Here is a 16,418-nt window from a genome sequence, read left to right on the forward strand (position 1 = left end):
GCATTTGATTAGCGGCGGCTGCTGAACTTGGATAAAGCTCTAAGGTTGTTTGGTAAACATGGAAACAGCCAATGACTATATCCATGTTTTCCACATAGCCTTAGGGCTTTATCCAACTTCAGCAGCCGCCGCTAATCAAATGCCGAACATTCGGGTTCAGATGGACTCGAGCATGCTCCAGGTTCGCTCATCTCTAGTCCCAACCTATTGCTCACTTTATTAGATCTGAATGTGTTATATACACATTAAAATCAACGATATTATATTTGTTCCAGGTCTTTTTGCAGGTCTTGGCCCATCCAGTGCTCATGCTTGTGTTACAGAACAGTTCTATGTATTTATATTATTCAGCTTCCATTGGGGAGATGGTATCAGATCTATAGCTTGTGCATTACACTGCAGCCAATGTTTATTTGGTTATTTAAAATCAATGCCTATCCTAAGGTTTGTATTACACAGCCCGATCACTACTGTAAATAAGTGCCGATTTGCTAGATCAGAGATCACTTACTGAGTCTTTTACATGCAGCAAGGGCTGTGTGTGTATATATATATATATATATATATATATATATATATATATACACACACACACACACAGCAAGGGCTGCATGGACATCGCTAGTGATATATATATATATATATATATATATATCACTAGCGATGTTCATGCAGCCCTTGCTGTATATACAGTAGTAAATAATAAATTATACATGTTACCTCTCCACACACCCTGCTGTTCTTCCTGCTTTTTCAAGACAGGGTCCTTTAACACAGGCCGATTTTCAGCAAACAGGAACGTCACTACTGTGTAAGTGATCAGCTGTCAAACGAGACATCACTGATCGCATCTTTTTTGCAGCTATTTAAATCGTTGTTAGTCGACTGCGCATGTAAACACAATGTGAGGCCGAGTATAATAAGGTTATTAGGCTGCACGAAACTGATTGTACCTGTGGCCTGAAAGCCACAACAATAGTGTGAACTTGACCTTATTAATATTCATTATTCTACAGTAATTGAATGTAAACCTACCTGGGATGAACATGTATCTATCCTAAGAAAGGAAATAATAAAAGGGTGGACTAGATGGACAAGGTGGTTGTTTCTATTTCTGTCAAAATACTGTATAAAGTTACTGGTATATGCATCAAAGTGAACAGGTATAATACAAGGAAACCTCATACTACTGGGTTTCCCCGAAAATAAGACATCCTCTTAAAATAAGACACCCCAACTAATCTACCAACTAGCCCAAAGTAAGGCATCCCCCAGAACATAAAGCCGTCCAACAACACCTGCCTCTTCTCACCCCCACCCTCCCTAGGCCACTCACATCCCTCCCCGTGTTTGTCCCGTGCCACTCACATCCCTCCCTGTGCCGCTCACATCCCTCCCCGTGCCACTCACATCCCTCCCCGTGCTTGTCTCGTGCCACTCACATCCCTCCCCGTGCTTGTCCCGTGCCACTCACATCCCTCCCCGTGCCACTCACATCCCTCCCCGTGCTTGTCCCGTGCCACTCACATCCCTCCCTCTGCTTGTCCCGTGCCACTTACATCCCTCCCCGTGCTTGTCCCGTGCCACTCACATCCCTCCCTCTGCTTGTCCCGTGCCACTTACATCCCTCCCCGTGCTTGTCCCGTGCCACTTACATCAAGCTGCTCACCTCTCTACCTCTCCCTCCCTCTACGTGCCGCTCACCTCTCTCCCTCCCTCCCTGTGCCACTTACCAATCTCCTCTCCCCATGCTGCTCACATCCCTCCCCATGCCGCTCATCTCTCTCCCTCCCCATGCTTGTCTGGTGCTGCTCCTGAGAAATAAGACTTCCCCCCAAAAAAACAAGACAGAGAGCCTCTGTGAATAAAGATTAATATAAGGCACTGTTATATTCTTGGGGAAACACAATAGAAGCCAGATATGGCCTGGTCTTCAATGTATACCTGGCAGAGCACTATACAACACCATACTCCTATACACACACATTATATATATATATATATATATATATATATATATATATATATAGATAGATAGATACACTCACCGCGGCCATGGTGGCATAGATACAACAAGGTGCTGGAAGCTTCCTCAGAGATTTTGGTCCATATTGACATGACGGCATCACACAGTTGCCGCAGATTTGTCGGCTGCACATCCATGATGCGAATCTCCCGTTCCACCACATCCCAAAGATGCTCTATTGGATTGAGATCTGGTGACTGTGGAGGCCATTGGAGTACAGTGAACTCATTGTCATGTTCAAGAAACCAGTCTGAGATGATTCTAGCTTTATGACATGGCGCATTATCCTGCTGAAAGTAGCCATCAGATGTTGGGTACATTGTGGTCATAAAGGGATGGACATGGTCAGCAACAATACTCAGGTAGGCTGTGGCGTTGCAACGATGCTCAATTGGTACCAAGGGGCCCAAAGAGTGCCAAGAAAATATTCCCCACACCATGACACCACCACCACCAGCCTGAACCGTTGATACAAGGCAGGATGGATCCATGCTTTCATGTTGTTGACGCCAAATTCAGAATTCAGGCTACCATCCGAATGTCACAGCAGAAATCGAGACTCATCAGACCAGGCAACATTTTTCCAATCTTCTACTGTCCAATTTCGATGAGCTTGTGTAAATTGTAGCCTCAGTTTCCTGTTCTTAGCTGAAAGGAGTGGCACCCGGTGTGGTCTTCTGCTGCTGTAGCCCATCTGCCTCAAAGTTCGACGTACTGTGCGTTCAGAGATGCTCTTCTGCCTACCTTGGTTGTAACGGTTGGCTATTTGAGTCACTGTTGCCTTTCTATCAGCTCGAACCAGTCTGCCCATTCTCCTTTGACCTCTGGCATCAACAAGGCATTTCCGCCCACAGAACTGCCGCTCACTGGATGTTTTTTCTTTTTCGGACCATTCTCTGTAAACCCTAGAGATGGTTGTGCGTGAAAATCCCAGTAGATCAGCAGTTTCTGAAATACTCAGACCAGCCCTTCTGGCACCAACAACCATGCCACGTTCAAAGGCACTCAAATCACCTTTCTTCCCCATACTGATGCTCGGTTTGAACTGCAGGAGATTGTCTTGACCATGTCTACATGCCTAAATGCACTGAGTTGCCGCCATGTGATTGGCTGATTAGAAATTAAGTGGTGACGTGCAGTTGGACAGGTGTACCTAATAAAGTGTCCGGTGAGTGTATATATATATATATATATATATATATATATATATATATACACACACATCTGCTCATGGTATCAGCAGTTTGTGTCCGGCCTCATGGAGCAGTTATTACATGAAGATGACCAAGGGCTGCATAATTTCGACTTTGACAGCAGTCTTAGCAGAGATTGTGCTGCCACTGACCATTGCTTGCGGACTGTGCTTTCGGACAGTGAATTACTAGGACAGTAATTTTAATGTTCTGCATTTAACTGTATGTTCTTATTTTATGTTTTACCTGAAAAGCATTAATAAATTATCAAAAATACCACATACTCACATTATCCTTCATATATTCCTTATAAGTCTCCCAGACATCTTTCCTATAATAGATATCACGCTGACTGTTCTAAACTCGTAAGCCTTTTAGCTTTGCTGTGTAGACTGGGACATGAGAGCTGCTTTACTAGAGACTAGAGATGAGCAGATTTACAGTAGTAGTGAAGTTTCCCAAGGCTCGGCAGTCGGCTTGTCAGCTTGCTGCCTTTGAACTCTCCAAACTGTGCCGCTCCTCTCCGGGTGCCTGGAAAAGCTGGATACAGTCCTAGGAAACTGTAATTATCACGGTACATCAGGTGAACGGCCCCCATCACCACGGCAGTTGGGCCGGTATCACCTTTCACTTTAGTCAATCTAAGGTGTATGGGACTCTTAGAAAACCACCGGGAAAGAAAGCTCAAACGTTCCTGTTAGAGATGAGCGAACCTGGAGCATGCTCGAGTCCATCCGAACCCGAACTTTCGGCATTTGATTAGCGGTGGCTGCTGAAGTTGGATAAAGCCCTAAGGCTATGTGGAAATCATGGATATAGTCATTGGCTGTATCCATGTTTTCCAGACAACGTTAGAGCTTTATCCAAGTTCAGCAGCCCCCGCTAATCAAATACCGAACGTTCGGGTTCGGATGAACTCAAACCCAAACCCGCTTCGCTCATCTCTAGTTCCTGTGTATGTAGAAGATTGGTGGTGGGCGGGAGGCATAACTGATGGCCAAACGATCATTCGGCTGTCAGTTATTGAAGGCTGTAAAGCTGTAGTACAATGGCATGATTTTCCAGGGGAAATGAACTCCTTCGTCGCTCGCTTCCTTTGACATTACCCGCACAGACCACAAGTGGAGGAGGGGCTGCTCAGACCATCCTTGGATCGTTCGGGCTGCCCATTGAGGTCAGTGGTGGTCTGCTGCCGTGACTCCTATTGCTACGAGCAGCTGGAAGCAAGCAGTATCATGATCGTTCAACATGTTGAAAAACCAAATCAGCCGATATCGCTGCCTATTAACGTGCTATTACACTAAACAATTATCGGCCTGAACAGTCGGTAACTGGCCAAGTAAGGTCGACAATCGTTTAGTGTAATAGGGCCCTTAGAGTGCTGGCAGTGATTATGTTATGCTCAGCCAATCACGGCTGAGCAGCTGATGAGGCGGCAGAGGGCGGCCGGCATGAGGGACGGTCGGAGCGGTTCGGCCGCCCGCCCGAAGATTACTGTCATCCTGTAGCACAGGGACGGGGAACGTTCCAACCTCCAACTGTTGCAAAACTACAATTCCCATCATGCCTGGACAGCCAACGCTAAAGCTTTGGCTGTCCAGGCATGATGGGAATTGTAGTTTTACAACAGCTTAGGGTTTCCTATCCCTACTGAAGCATCTACAGCTGAGTTCTCCTCACTGTGGCCCTCCAGCTGAAAACTACAACTCCCAGCATGCCCTGACTGGCTGCAGCGTCTACAGCAGTGCTCTCCAAGCGGTTTTTGTATTCTGGGAGTTGTAGTTTTGTAGAAGACTATCATATAGCATATAACATGGTGACCGTGAAAGTTGTCCACATAAGTATAATTAAAGCTTTGAAAAAAAAAAAAGAAAGACGAAGAGCAGCGCCTCAGAACCGCAAAATAATAACAGGCGCCCAGTACGCATGCGCAACAGAGCGCCCAGTCAGGCTTACCCCGGGGACGCCTATGACGCGCGCGTCCACTCAGCAGCAGGCATCGCGCCGGACACCTCGGGGTCCTCACAGGGGACGAATCAGGCGCTCGCCTCAGCCAGCTCTTCTGCTGGGGTCCTCGCTGCGGCCAGAGCAGTCAGGAGGAGGAGGAGAAGATGGCGGACGTGCTGAGCGTTCTGCGTCAGTACAACATCCAGAAGAAGGAAATCAACGTCAAGGGAGATGAAGTTATATTCGGAGAGTTTTCATGGCCGAAGAACGTCAAGACCAACTATGTTATCTGGGGGTGAGTGATGGCGGCGGCCGCGCCTGTGTGTACACGGCTCTATGACATGTGCTGCCTAAGTTCTGCTGCCTCCGGTGCTGATCCTTCTGGATCAGCTGTGACTGTGGTTACACAGCGGCCCCTTTAAGAGGTCGCTGCAAGTTGTGTCAGTAGTTGCTATGGCTCCTGGGTGGGAGTTGTGCGACTTATGTTTGTGCGACATATGTCTGTAATGTTGTGCTATGGCGGCGATGGGGAACCTTCCACCCTCCAGCTGGGGCAGAACTACAATTCCCATCATGCCTGGACAGCCGAAGGCTGTCCAGGCATGATGGGAGTTGTAGTTTTGCCCCAGCTGGAGGGTGGAAGGTTCCTTCTCCATTGGTTTCTATGGTGTAGGGTCAGCATTGTCATCCACTGGGACTTCAGGCCGTGTTCACACTGCATAAATCTGCGTCAGATGACAGAATTTTACTCCTGGGACTGTAACTAATTTTTTTTATTTTATTTTTTTTTTACGTTGCACAAATTGTGTGGATTTATTGTGGATCGTCTTCATTGAGCTAAATGAGATTATAAAACTTTTTGTATATGGCTGGGGGTGCAGTTAAAACAAAAATAAAAAAGAAATCGTACTCATCCACCCTGATTCCCTTCCTATTCGGTGAAGAGATTTATTTTTTTTTTTTAAAGGGGTACTCTGGGCTGGGGTTATTTTTAGTGTAGGGCCGCCGGTCACTTACCTCCCTGGATCGCACCACCCTGTTTTCCCGTCCGGCTGCCGCTTCCTGGTCTGAGCTGCGGCTTGAGATGTGACGTCTCAAGGCAGCTCAGCCATTCAGCGGCCGAGGTGGGACTCCGCTACGACCGCGGCTGAGCTGCCTTAAGACATCACGTCACAAGCCGCAGCTCAGACCAGGAAGCGGCAGCCGGACGGGAGAACGGGGCGGCGCGATCCGGGGAGGTAAGTGACTGGCGGCTTCTATATCTACACCCTCCCCGGCCAAACATGAAAAATAACCCCAGCCCGGAGTACCCCTTTAAGGATACACTGTGAAAGAGATATTTTATTGGTAACCTGAAATCGTTCACCATATTACACAGAACGATAATTACTGCTCTTACTGCTAACGCTCTTACTGCTTCCTGCTTGTTGTTACTCCCAGGTAGGAGACAAGGTGTTAACACAGGTTCATAAAACTTTTGCCATATGGCTGAGAAAAAAATTACTACAGTGTGTGTGTGTGTGTGTGTGTGTATATATATATATATATATATCTCCACCAGTTTCCCCTGCTGAATTCCTTCCTGTGGTTTCCAGTCCCGCGATAGTCACAGATTACGAGAGGAGTGGTCTCAACATGAAATGCCTGCTCAGCCAATCACTGACTGAGGTGGGACGTCACTGAGGCCTCTGATTGGCTGCACAGCCATGTTGTGTTGAGGCAACTATTCTCAGAAGGTATGATGATTGCGGGGCTGGAAACAATGGGAATTGGAGCTGCAGGGGAAGGGGGGGGGGTGAGTATCATTTATTTTCTATTTTCTTTCTCCCAGCCATATATCAAAAGTTTTATGAACTTAGGAAAGTCCTTTAAAAGTTTTTCAAAACTCTGGGACCCCCAGCAATCACAAGAACAGATGTCAGTGGTGGCCTGCTGCCTGTGGCCTGCTTTACTTAGAACATTGCCGAGGTCTGAGTGTCAGTGTTCGGAGATCTCATAGTGAGTGGAGTGGTGGCTGAGTGTTCTGACCAATATTGCGCATTGTCCCCCCCCCCCCCCCCCCCACTGAACTGTCAGATTTCTTCTTCTCCTGACGATGGCGGATTATTATTTCTGTACCATTTGGTTTAAATTTTGGACAGAATTTTCTAAATCTGTTACAACTTCTGTGAGTCTACACTGCAACCTTTCAGTGTTGTATCTCCCTACGTGTTTTACCTATTGTAGTAGTCTTCAGGGGAGTAGTCAGATTGGCCTCCTGGTGTGTTTGCTATGAGCTGCTTTCCTTTTGTGTCAGATATAATAATGTTTCCCTGTATGTAGCACTGCCAGGCATAGAATATCCTATACATGTAACGACAGGGTGACCCTTTATAGATAGTGAGCCTGAAGGATATCAGACATCAGGTGTCAGTTTGTCCTTTTAACCTGGTGACTTGCAGACTTTGTGTGTGTGTGTATATATATATATATATATATATATATATATATATATATATATATATATATATATATATATATATATATATATATTACGCTAGATGTTATCATATAATAACATTGTTTGTTCTTGAGGATGTGACTGCTGACAGCTGTTCTGCTTCTGTGGATACCTCCAGGATATAACCTTATGTAACCCATCGGTGCAGCCTGTAGGGTACAAGTGGATGGGATTTAAAGGGGTGGTGTGGCCCTTTCTCACACCTGTAGCTGCCACATGCTGACTGTATGATGCTCGGTTGGTTTTGTGCACTTGTTGGTTCCTGTAATGTACAATACTACACATCTCTGCTTCCTTCTCAGCAGATTGTTACCTTGTCAGTTTTCGTCGTCTGATACCTCTAAAAATCGGCCGGGGCTACACAGCAGCCTAAGACTGCACTGTGATGCTACCTGCATTGTGGGTAATAGAGGTCAGTGTGGCCCCAACCATGACCTACTGGGGGCCTGAAATACAGCCAGAATGGATTCCTTGTGTTGGTAATTTGTAAGTTATGACACCATTATCCGTGTTACAAATAAGACTATGACCTGTGTTGTGGTTGTATAACCTTTACCATAGTATATAGGGCAGGTCTGCTGTATAGCGGGGATGGTGAGGAGCCTACAGCTTCACAGATGGGACCTGACTGCACCACAAGATGTCACTAATATTTCCATACACATGGCTGCACTGTATACAGTACACATAGATGGCTGATGGAGAGGGGGGGGAGGGGTCATCTGCCAGGCCGTCATCAGGGACAGCTGCTGGACGCCAGACGGGAATACAAAGAACTATATATGCTGGGAAAGAAGAAAAAAAGAGCAAGGCGCTAACCTGGTGATGGGTGGTAGGACAGGTGAGGAAGATGGATGTCTGCTCACCTGGGTTGGTCGTGCAAGCAGGGACAACATCTATGTGTGATCAATGATTCGTGGACCAGGCACTGCAAACCTAATGCTCAGAGACAGGATTGTGATGAAGAGATCACCGGAGGGTGCAAGATAGAGAGAGACACACAAAGCACTAATAGGATTCTTTGCTGTAAGAGCAGTGAGATTAAGGAGCTCTGTGACAGAGGGAGTGAAGTGACTATGGGTTCCCCTCTCCCTATACACTGTATCCATTTACTGTACCTCTTGGTGGGTTTAGGCAACTTAAATCTGCAGAAAGATTATCATTAAAAAGAATCATTCATCTGCCCGAGTGCCCTGATTTTATGGGACAGTCGGGAGTTGCCGCACTCTGAGGTCTCTTAGCGCTCTATCCAGCTTAGATACGGTGTGGATTCAAGGAGCCTGTGATGCAGAATATGCGGTGTTTTAACGTTGTGTACTCGGTGTCACTGGGCTGTCTGGTCAGGGTTGCATTCACAGTTAGGATAATTTTTTTTTTTTTTTAATGGATATATTTTCATTATGTGCCTATTATTGGGATTTGTTATTATTATTATTGTGTATCTGCATTTACATAATTTGTTAAAGGTCCAGGGTGTATATACTGCAAACATTTATTAAAGTGGTTGTCCAGCCAAAATCTTTTTCTTTCAAATCAACTGATATCAGAAAGTTATATAGATTTGTAATTTACTTCTATTAAAAAATCTCAAGTCTTCCAGTACTTTTTAGCTGCTGTATGTCCTGTAGGAAATTTTATTTTCAGTCTGACAGTGCCCTCTGCTGCCATCTCTGGCTGAGACAGGAACTGTCCAGACGGGGAGAGCTTTTCTATAGGGATTCATAGAAAACCGAGAAAAAGTTCCTGTCTCGGCCAGAGATGAGAGCACTGTGTCAGACTGAAAATAAAACATTTCCTGCATGACATACAGCAGCTAATGAGTACTGGAAGACTTGAGATTTTTTAATAGAAGTAAATTACAAATCTATGTAAGTTTCTGATATCAGTTGATTTTCGCTGGACGACCCCTTTAAACCTCTTATTGGTGCCATGTGAGACCATAGTTATTTGAGATCCTCTGGGATTTGTGGTACTATGTGAGTAAGGATGCCTGGTTGTGCGGCAGCAGTGTCGTCTGTCTCTTACACCAGGTGCACAGCGTTTCATCAGTTTTTGTATATAGTTGCATTAAATGTTTGGGCTGCACCCAGTAATGTGTAACTCTTATTATTGTCATAATTTGAAAATGTAGGTGATTTTAAGGCTTAAGTTTACATCTCATTTATATTATCTTATTTATAATTGTTTTATGAGAGAACTTTATCTAAACAAGCCGTTTACTATCCCTCAATCCTGAACACATGTTGCTATGATGCTTCTGTGTACAGGTAGCAGCAGCTTCTTCTCTCTAGCTCTTAAAGGGGTACTCCAGCTAAAATCTTTTTCTTTCAAATAAACTGGTGTCAGAAAGTGCCAGAGATTTGTAATTACTTCTATATGAAAATTTCCAGTCTTCCAGTACTTATCAACTGCTGTATGTCCTGCAGGAAGTGGTATATTCTTTCCAGTCTGACACAGTGCTCTCTAATGCCACCTCTGTCCATGTCAGGAACTGTCCAGAGCAGTAGAAAATTCTCATAGAAATAATCTCCTGCTCTCCAGACTGGAAAGAATACAAAACTTCCTTGCAGGACGTACAGCAGCTTTTAAGTACTGGAAGACTTGAGATTTTCAAATTTTGAATTTCTGGCACTTTCTTGCACCAGTTGATTTAATTATTTTTTTTTTTTGCTGGAGTTGCCCTTTAATGGCTTTGCCAGATGGTGTAAATGATGCCAGAGACAGAGCATCAGCTTCAGCATCCGGTAATGTCATTTAGAGGTCAGCACCAGCATGGAAGCAGCTCTGGTTTTCCCAGCTACTGCCTGTACTGCTAGTACTACCCCTAAAGCCTTGGAATTGGGGGTTTGGAAAGTTGCTTAATTGCAAACTGCACCTGACCTGGAGCCTAGAGTTGTGATGTCTCTGAAAGAAAGTGGCCATGTTTTTGTAGCACTGGATAACCCCTTTAAGAAACCGTTAAAGCTCTGTGCTGCTATACTGACACAGCCATGCAGGTTCTAATGCTGGGAGTCCTGTAAGAGTGGACGACTTTAGCCCGTGATATACAGTCTGCTTATTGACAATGTATCGCGGACTGAACACTGAAGTGTCAATCTAGCCTGAGAAACTCCAGGTGTTATAGAGGTATCCAGCACTCCAGTTAAAATAACAAACCGAATCTGATCAGTTTCCCATACCGCCGCGTTTTAAGCCCATCATCTGTCGATAGATCCACAGACAGGCAGGGACTTGAGGCGGTGAACCGCCCCTGTGTCGGCGTCTGATTGGCTGTCACACAGGCCCCCTCAGCCAATCAGCAGCAGCCCTATATAGCTCATCAGTCTGTTTTTGCCTGGAAAACTCCTTTAATTCTCCAGAATAAACACCCTGCGCACTGACCTTCCCTCTGATCTTATGTTCCACTGTCGTAACTGCCAGATTAGCTTTATTGACGGGTATTGGAGCTAAGGGCCCTATTCCACCGGACGATTATCGTTCAGATTATCGTTAAATCGTTCGAATCTATACGATAATCGTTCGGTTGAAATGCAGTTAACGATTAACGACCGAACGAGAAATCGTTGATCGCTTTATAAGACCTGGACCTATTTTTATCGTTGCTCGTTCGCAAATCGTTCGCATTGAATAAGACGTCGTTCGGTCGTTTGCAGTAAATGCGAACGCAATAGCGAAGAAGAAAAAACTATCGCAAATACGATCATAAGTAACGATTATCGTTCCATGGAAATAAGTGAACGTTTTCAGGTCTTTCGCAATAGCGGTCGTTTGAGATCGTTAATCGCTAATGATTATGCGAACAATAATCGTCCGGTGGAATAGGGCCCTAATTCACATGACGTACATCTGATGCAAACCTTGACCTGAGTGAACACGGCATAACAAGTCGTGCTCTTATATCTGGCTGACAATCAGCATTCTATTACTGTTAATAGTTTAGTATCCTAGAAAACTTACCTTGTTTATATTCCCTTTCAGAACTGGAAAGGAAGGACAACCAAGAGAATACTACACTCTTGACTCCATCTTGTTCTTGCTCAACAATGTCCATCTATCCCATCCTGTGTACGTGCGGCGAGCTGCAGTAAGTATGGCCTCACTTTCTACATTTGTAATGTGTTGCTTATTGACCCTTATTATGGGTACCTTCACCCGGGATGGATTTATTGCTGTGCAGGTAAGATGTGTAATGGATTACGGTACCATGTATATGGATGGGATCTTAGATGCAGCACGTTTTCCCATGAGCTGCAATGCGGATTGTTCAATCCAAAGGATGTCGGTCATGGGATGAGCGCGGATTTGTTGCAGATTTTAAATATAAAATCCGTGGTAAATCCCCAATCAAACACATAGCGGTGGATTTAGCAGGAGATTACCCAGATATGTAACACAATCCACATCCACTGCGGATAATTGTATAAAATAAGGAAACCAATTACTCACCGCTCCCTGGGTGAGAGGTCAAACTACACCGGGAACTGGGGGTTTCTTACATCTTTTAGATCATGAGATTTAAGTTTTTTCACATTATAGATCGGTATGTTAGTGCAGAATGTTTTCAGACCATATAGAATGTATAAAGTATTATGTGTTTGTCAGTCTCTTCTTTCACTGACGTCAAGGCTATTTCTGATGTGTTGCTCGTAGCTGGATCTACTCTGTAATTTTCTGGTCCTCTCTCGAGTAAATTGCTATCTTGCTATGTAAGGAAACGCTAAGGGTGATATTAAAATATATTTATTTTTTTCATCACTTTTTCACCGTTTCTCTTTAAAGGGAACCTGTCACCAAGACAATGCTGTCAAATCTTTAGACTTCATGTTATAGAGCAGGAAGCGCTGAGCAGACTGATATATATCCCTGTAGGTTTAGATTCAATGTAACTTGTAACACGTTGATTGAAATCCCTGATCATTCTGTAGTATGGAGTCAAGTGGGCGGGGTCACTCAATGATAGGATCATTCCCTGGTCTCCTTGGCGTGAAAAAAAAATCAGGGATTTCAATTAATACATTACTCGTTATACTGAATCTTTTCCCATAAAGATATATATCACTCTACTTCATTCCTTCTGCTCTAAAAGATGATGTTGATAGCTTAAAGGGTTTATCCGGTTAGGTAAAATATGTTAAATCATTTCCTCCCCCCCCCCCCCCCCCCCCTTCCTCAGACTAACTATTCATTCCATACATGTCAACGCCTTTTCTATCTCCTTCCCTCAGTTCTGAGTCTGCTGCTTTCTGATGAAGACATAGAAAATGTATGTAAGCTGTTCAGTCTTTATTTTACCTGACCGAATAACCCCTTTTTAGGTAGCGTTTTCATGGCGACACGTTCCCTTTAAATGTCTTTGACCAATACAGTTTTCTGTTTAAATTTTTTTTTTTTTTTTTTTTTTCAATTTTCCAGACAGAAAACATTCCTGTTGTCAGAAGACCTGACAGAAAAGACCTTCTTGCCTACCTAAATGGGGAAACATGTAAGTATGGCTTTCGGTTTAAAAGGGGAAGGGGGAAAATAAGAGATCACATTCACCTGTCCCAGCACCCGTGCAGCACCGCTTCCTGCTCCTTGACCCCAGCAGGCTGTCTGCTCATCTCCCCTTCAGCTATGCCACGACCCGGCTGACGGATGCTCCGCTCAGCCAGTCAGTGACTGGAGTGGGACAGCTACAGTCACTGGCTGGGTGGGCTAAATTCCACCCACTTGTGACATACCTGGAACCCAGGAGAAGATGACACCCAGCGGAGTATGGTAGCCGGGTCATGCAGGGCATGGGGAGAGGGTAATCTTGGTCTATTTTTTTTAATTTTTTTATTCTTTTTATTTCCTCCCACCCCCTGCCCATAATGATTTTTGTTCCCTCCTGCTGGACTACTCCTTTAACTACGTGTCCCTTCAAATTTGCGATCGAATGACACGGGTTACGCTGGGGGTATTCAGCCTGTGCTTACATATTGGATAACATTACGCTCTCTAGCTAGAGACATACAGTACCGATTGTGTTCTCTAAAGATTTGATTCACTCTGGTTTGCATGAAATGAAATCCCTTCAGAACTTCAGAAAACGCAGTACTGCATCTATAGTTAAGGCTTTGGTCCTATTAATGCAGTTTAAAGCACTTTTTTTTTTCTATTAAGACATTGATACTTCATATAAGAGCATCGAAGAGATGACTAAAAAGAGACAATATATAGAGTGTGCAAAATATCCGCTGTACAAGCTCCGGATCCACCGCTGTGTAGATGGGCTGTAGTGTTTTCAATGTGACTATTCTGTCCTCGGGAGGATCATCCGCCTCGCTCCTCCATTCTTCCTTCGCTTTCTATGTTGTTTTTAGGGTTTAACAATGTGATGTATTTTTTTTTCTTTCCTCTGCAGCGACATCTGCCAGTATAGACAGAAGCGCTCCGCTGGAGATCGGCCTTCAGAGGTCTTCTCAGGGTAAGTGTAGCTTCCCTTCTTATTGGGGTGAGGAATTCTGAAACTTGGATTCTGAAGGTAATATATATATATTTTTTGTTTCCTGTGTCTTTAGTGAAGAGGGCAACAGATGAAATATTAGCTGAGGCGAAGAAACCCAGGATAGAGGTGAGTCCCTGCTGTCACTGTGGCCTTCAATAAGAAAGAAATGGGGTCTAAGGGGGACAGTTATTAAGTCTGGCGATTTTTATGCCAGGCTTACAAATGTCCCCGGAGCTCAGAGGATTTATGTGGAGGCGCACTGCCTCTATGTAAATCCCCTGCGCACGGAACCCGTCCGTACGAATAATTTGAAGCTCAGAGCTGACGTAGGTTTCAGTATTTTGCCCCGAAAAAATGATAAATGCTGCGCACTCAAAGGCCGTGCCCCCTCTGCGTGCTGCTGCACCCTCTCTCCGCCCCTCTGGCGAAGGTGGCGCAGATGGGCCTGATGCGAAAAAAATATTCGCAAATACACAATTTGAAAATATTTTTACGCCAATCAGGCCCATCTGTGCCTAAAGGCATTTTCGCCTTTTAATAAATATCCCCCTAAGTGTCTTGGGAATTTAGGTAGTAAGTATGAGATCGTCATCCACAATTATATCATGGCCATTAAAGCCCCCAAACTCTTTCTTCTACCTAAAGTTGGCCATATTCTTTAAACGTTCATTCGTTAGTTACGTCTCCTGACATATACATGAGTGTTTTCATGAAATGTCGTGTGTTCCCTATGGGGCAGGTTAAGCCATTGTCAGATTGCTCTGACAGGCTTATCCCTTGGAGAACAGTCGCCATATACCTTCCCCCGGCGGAGGTGGGTTCAGCTGACTTTCATAATGTATGAAAAATAAAATGACAATCAGGAAATAAAAACAGATTAGAATGAAAGACCATGTTATAGTATCTGATTCTAATCTGCAAAAGAAAATTTAGGTGATACATTTCCTTTAAACGGCTTAAAGTGTACTTATTGTTTGGAAAAACTTTTGACATGTTAAAGGAACATGTCAAAAGTTTTGATCGGTCTGGGTCTGAGTGTGTATACCCGTAATGATTGTGTGAACACCGCGCTGCAGCACAGTCTGCTCCCACTCAGTGATAGAGTTGGGCTCTATAGACTTAGGAACATTAGGAGCCCGAATCATCACATGTCACAGAGCTGGGAGAGGACTGTGCTTAGCAAGGTCTTTTCCTGTCCTGTTCTCCTGATCTGTTAAGGTCTCAACATTCAGACCTGGACAGAACAAAACTTGGCGGATTCCGCCCTCCGTCCAAAGAATGAACGTGTTCATTCTTTGGATGGATGACTGAATCTGCCTGTTCATAGAATGGAGACTATGACACGGGCAGAGACGCGCGTGCCCGCATCAGTCCCCTGGCGGGTGCGAGTTGCGAATTGCGCAACGGGTTATCCGTCGCTATACTGCACTGTGCACGTACCCTAAGAACTTAGACCTAGATCTATCATGGTATAAAATAGATGATTTTCTTTCTGGGTCTCCATAGCTCCCATCTCCAGAGTAAAACCCAGCAACTTCAATTATGCAGGGTATCGAACTGGAGACAGGAGACTATACGTACCTGTTGTGCATAGTGGTCAATTAAAGAAAATGCTGAAGATAACCTTTAAGGGTCCAGTAACATGTACTGTATTGCAGTGGATTTCACGCTGTGAGTTTTTCAAAATGAAATCCACAGCAATACTGATTACCATTTAAGTCTATGGCACTCCATTCTCGTGAGGAATTTCCATTCCACTGCAAGAATATATAGTGCCATACCAATCGGTAGTGCATCGTGAAATCCAGTGCAATACAGTGTGTGTGAATGGTCCCTATAGGGATATTCTGTTTTCAGCAAATGTCTCCTGGCTTGCTGTACTTCAGTATAAATTTTAACTGTTTCTTATGCAGTGGATAAAATTCTTTCCTGGTCGTGTGGTGATCACACAGGTGCATGGACTGGTTTATAGTATGGAGCTGTGACGTGTACCTGTGAGATCAGCATATGACCATAGATGCTTATACCCATAGCACTGCAAGCTGGGATTCTGGAAACATTGGTAATGTTCACACTTCTCAGCTGGGTCAGGCTCCCGCTAACACACATGACCAGACACAGAAGAGACTCAAACTGCAAATCTAGTAATGTAAATGGAGAGATCTTACTGGTTCTTTTGAGCCGCTGTTAGCTAGCCAGTGTGGCCTTGACATTTTAGTGCTGGTTATTCCTAAATCCAAAAAAATATCCCTCTCTTGGTTTTTTTTTTTTTTGTGCCCTCGC

At 44.5% G+C, this 16,418-nt stretch overlaps 1 protein-coding gene across 1 annotated transcript in view; it reads left to right on the top strand.

Annotated features, from left to right (window-relative positions):
• The first annotated feature begins 5,228 nt into the window (after nt 1-5,228).
• CDC73 (cell division cycle 73) overlaps nt 5,229-16,418 on the top strand; it is a 48,894-nt gene continuing 37,704 nt past the window's right edge. Inside the window, exons 1-5 of the mRNA XM_069968978.1 lie at nt 5,229-5,461; nt 11,645-11,750; nt 13,079-13,148; nt 14,052-14,114; nt 14,209-14,261. Coding sequence (XP_069825079.1) covers nt 5,331-5,461; nt 11,645-11,750; nt 13,079-13,148; nt 14,052-14,114; nt 14,209-14,261 — 423 coding nt within the window. The 5' untranslated portion in view covers nt 5,229-5,330. The remainder of the gene's footprint in view (nt 5,462-11,644; nt 11,751-13,078; nt 13,149-14,051; nt 14,115-14,208; nt 14,262-16,418) is intronic.

Source organism: Dendropsophus ebraccatus, chromosome 4 (assembly GCF_027789765.1).
Source record: "Dendropsophus ebraccatus isolate aDenEbr1 chromosome 4, aDenEbr1.pat, whole genome shotgun sequence".
Taxonomy (NCBI): Eukaryota; Metazoa; Chordata; class Amphibia; order Anura; family Hylidae; genus Dendropsophus; species Dendropsophus ebraccatus.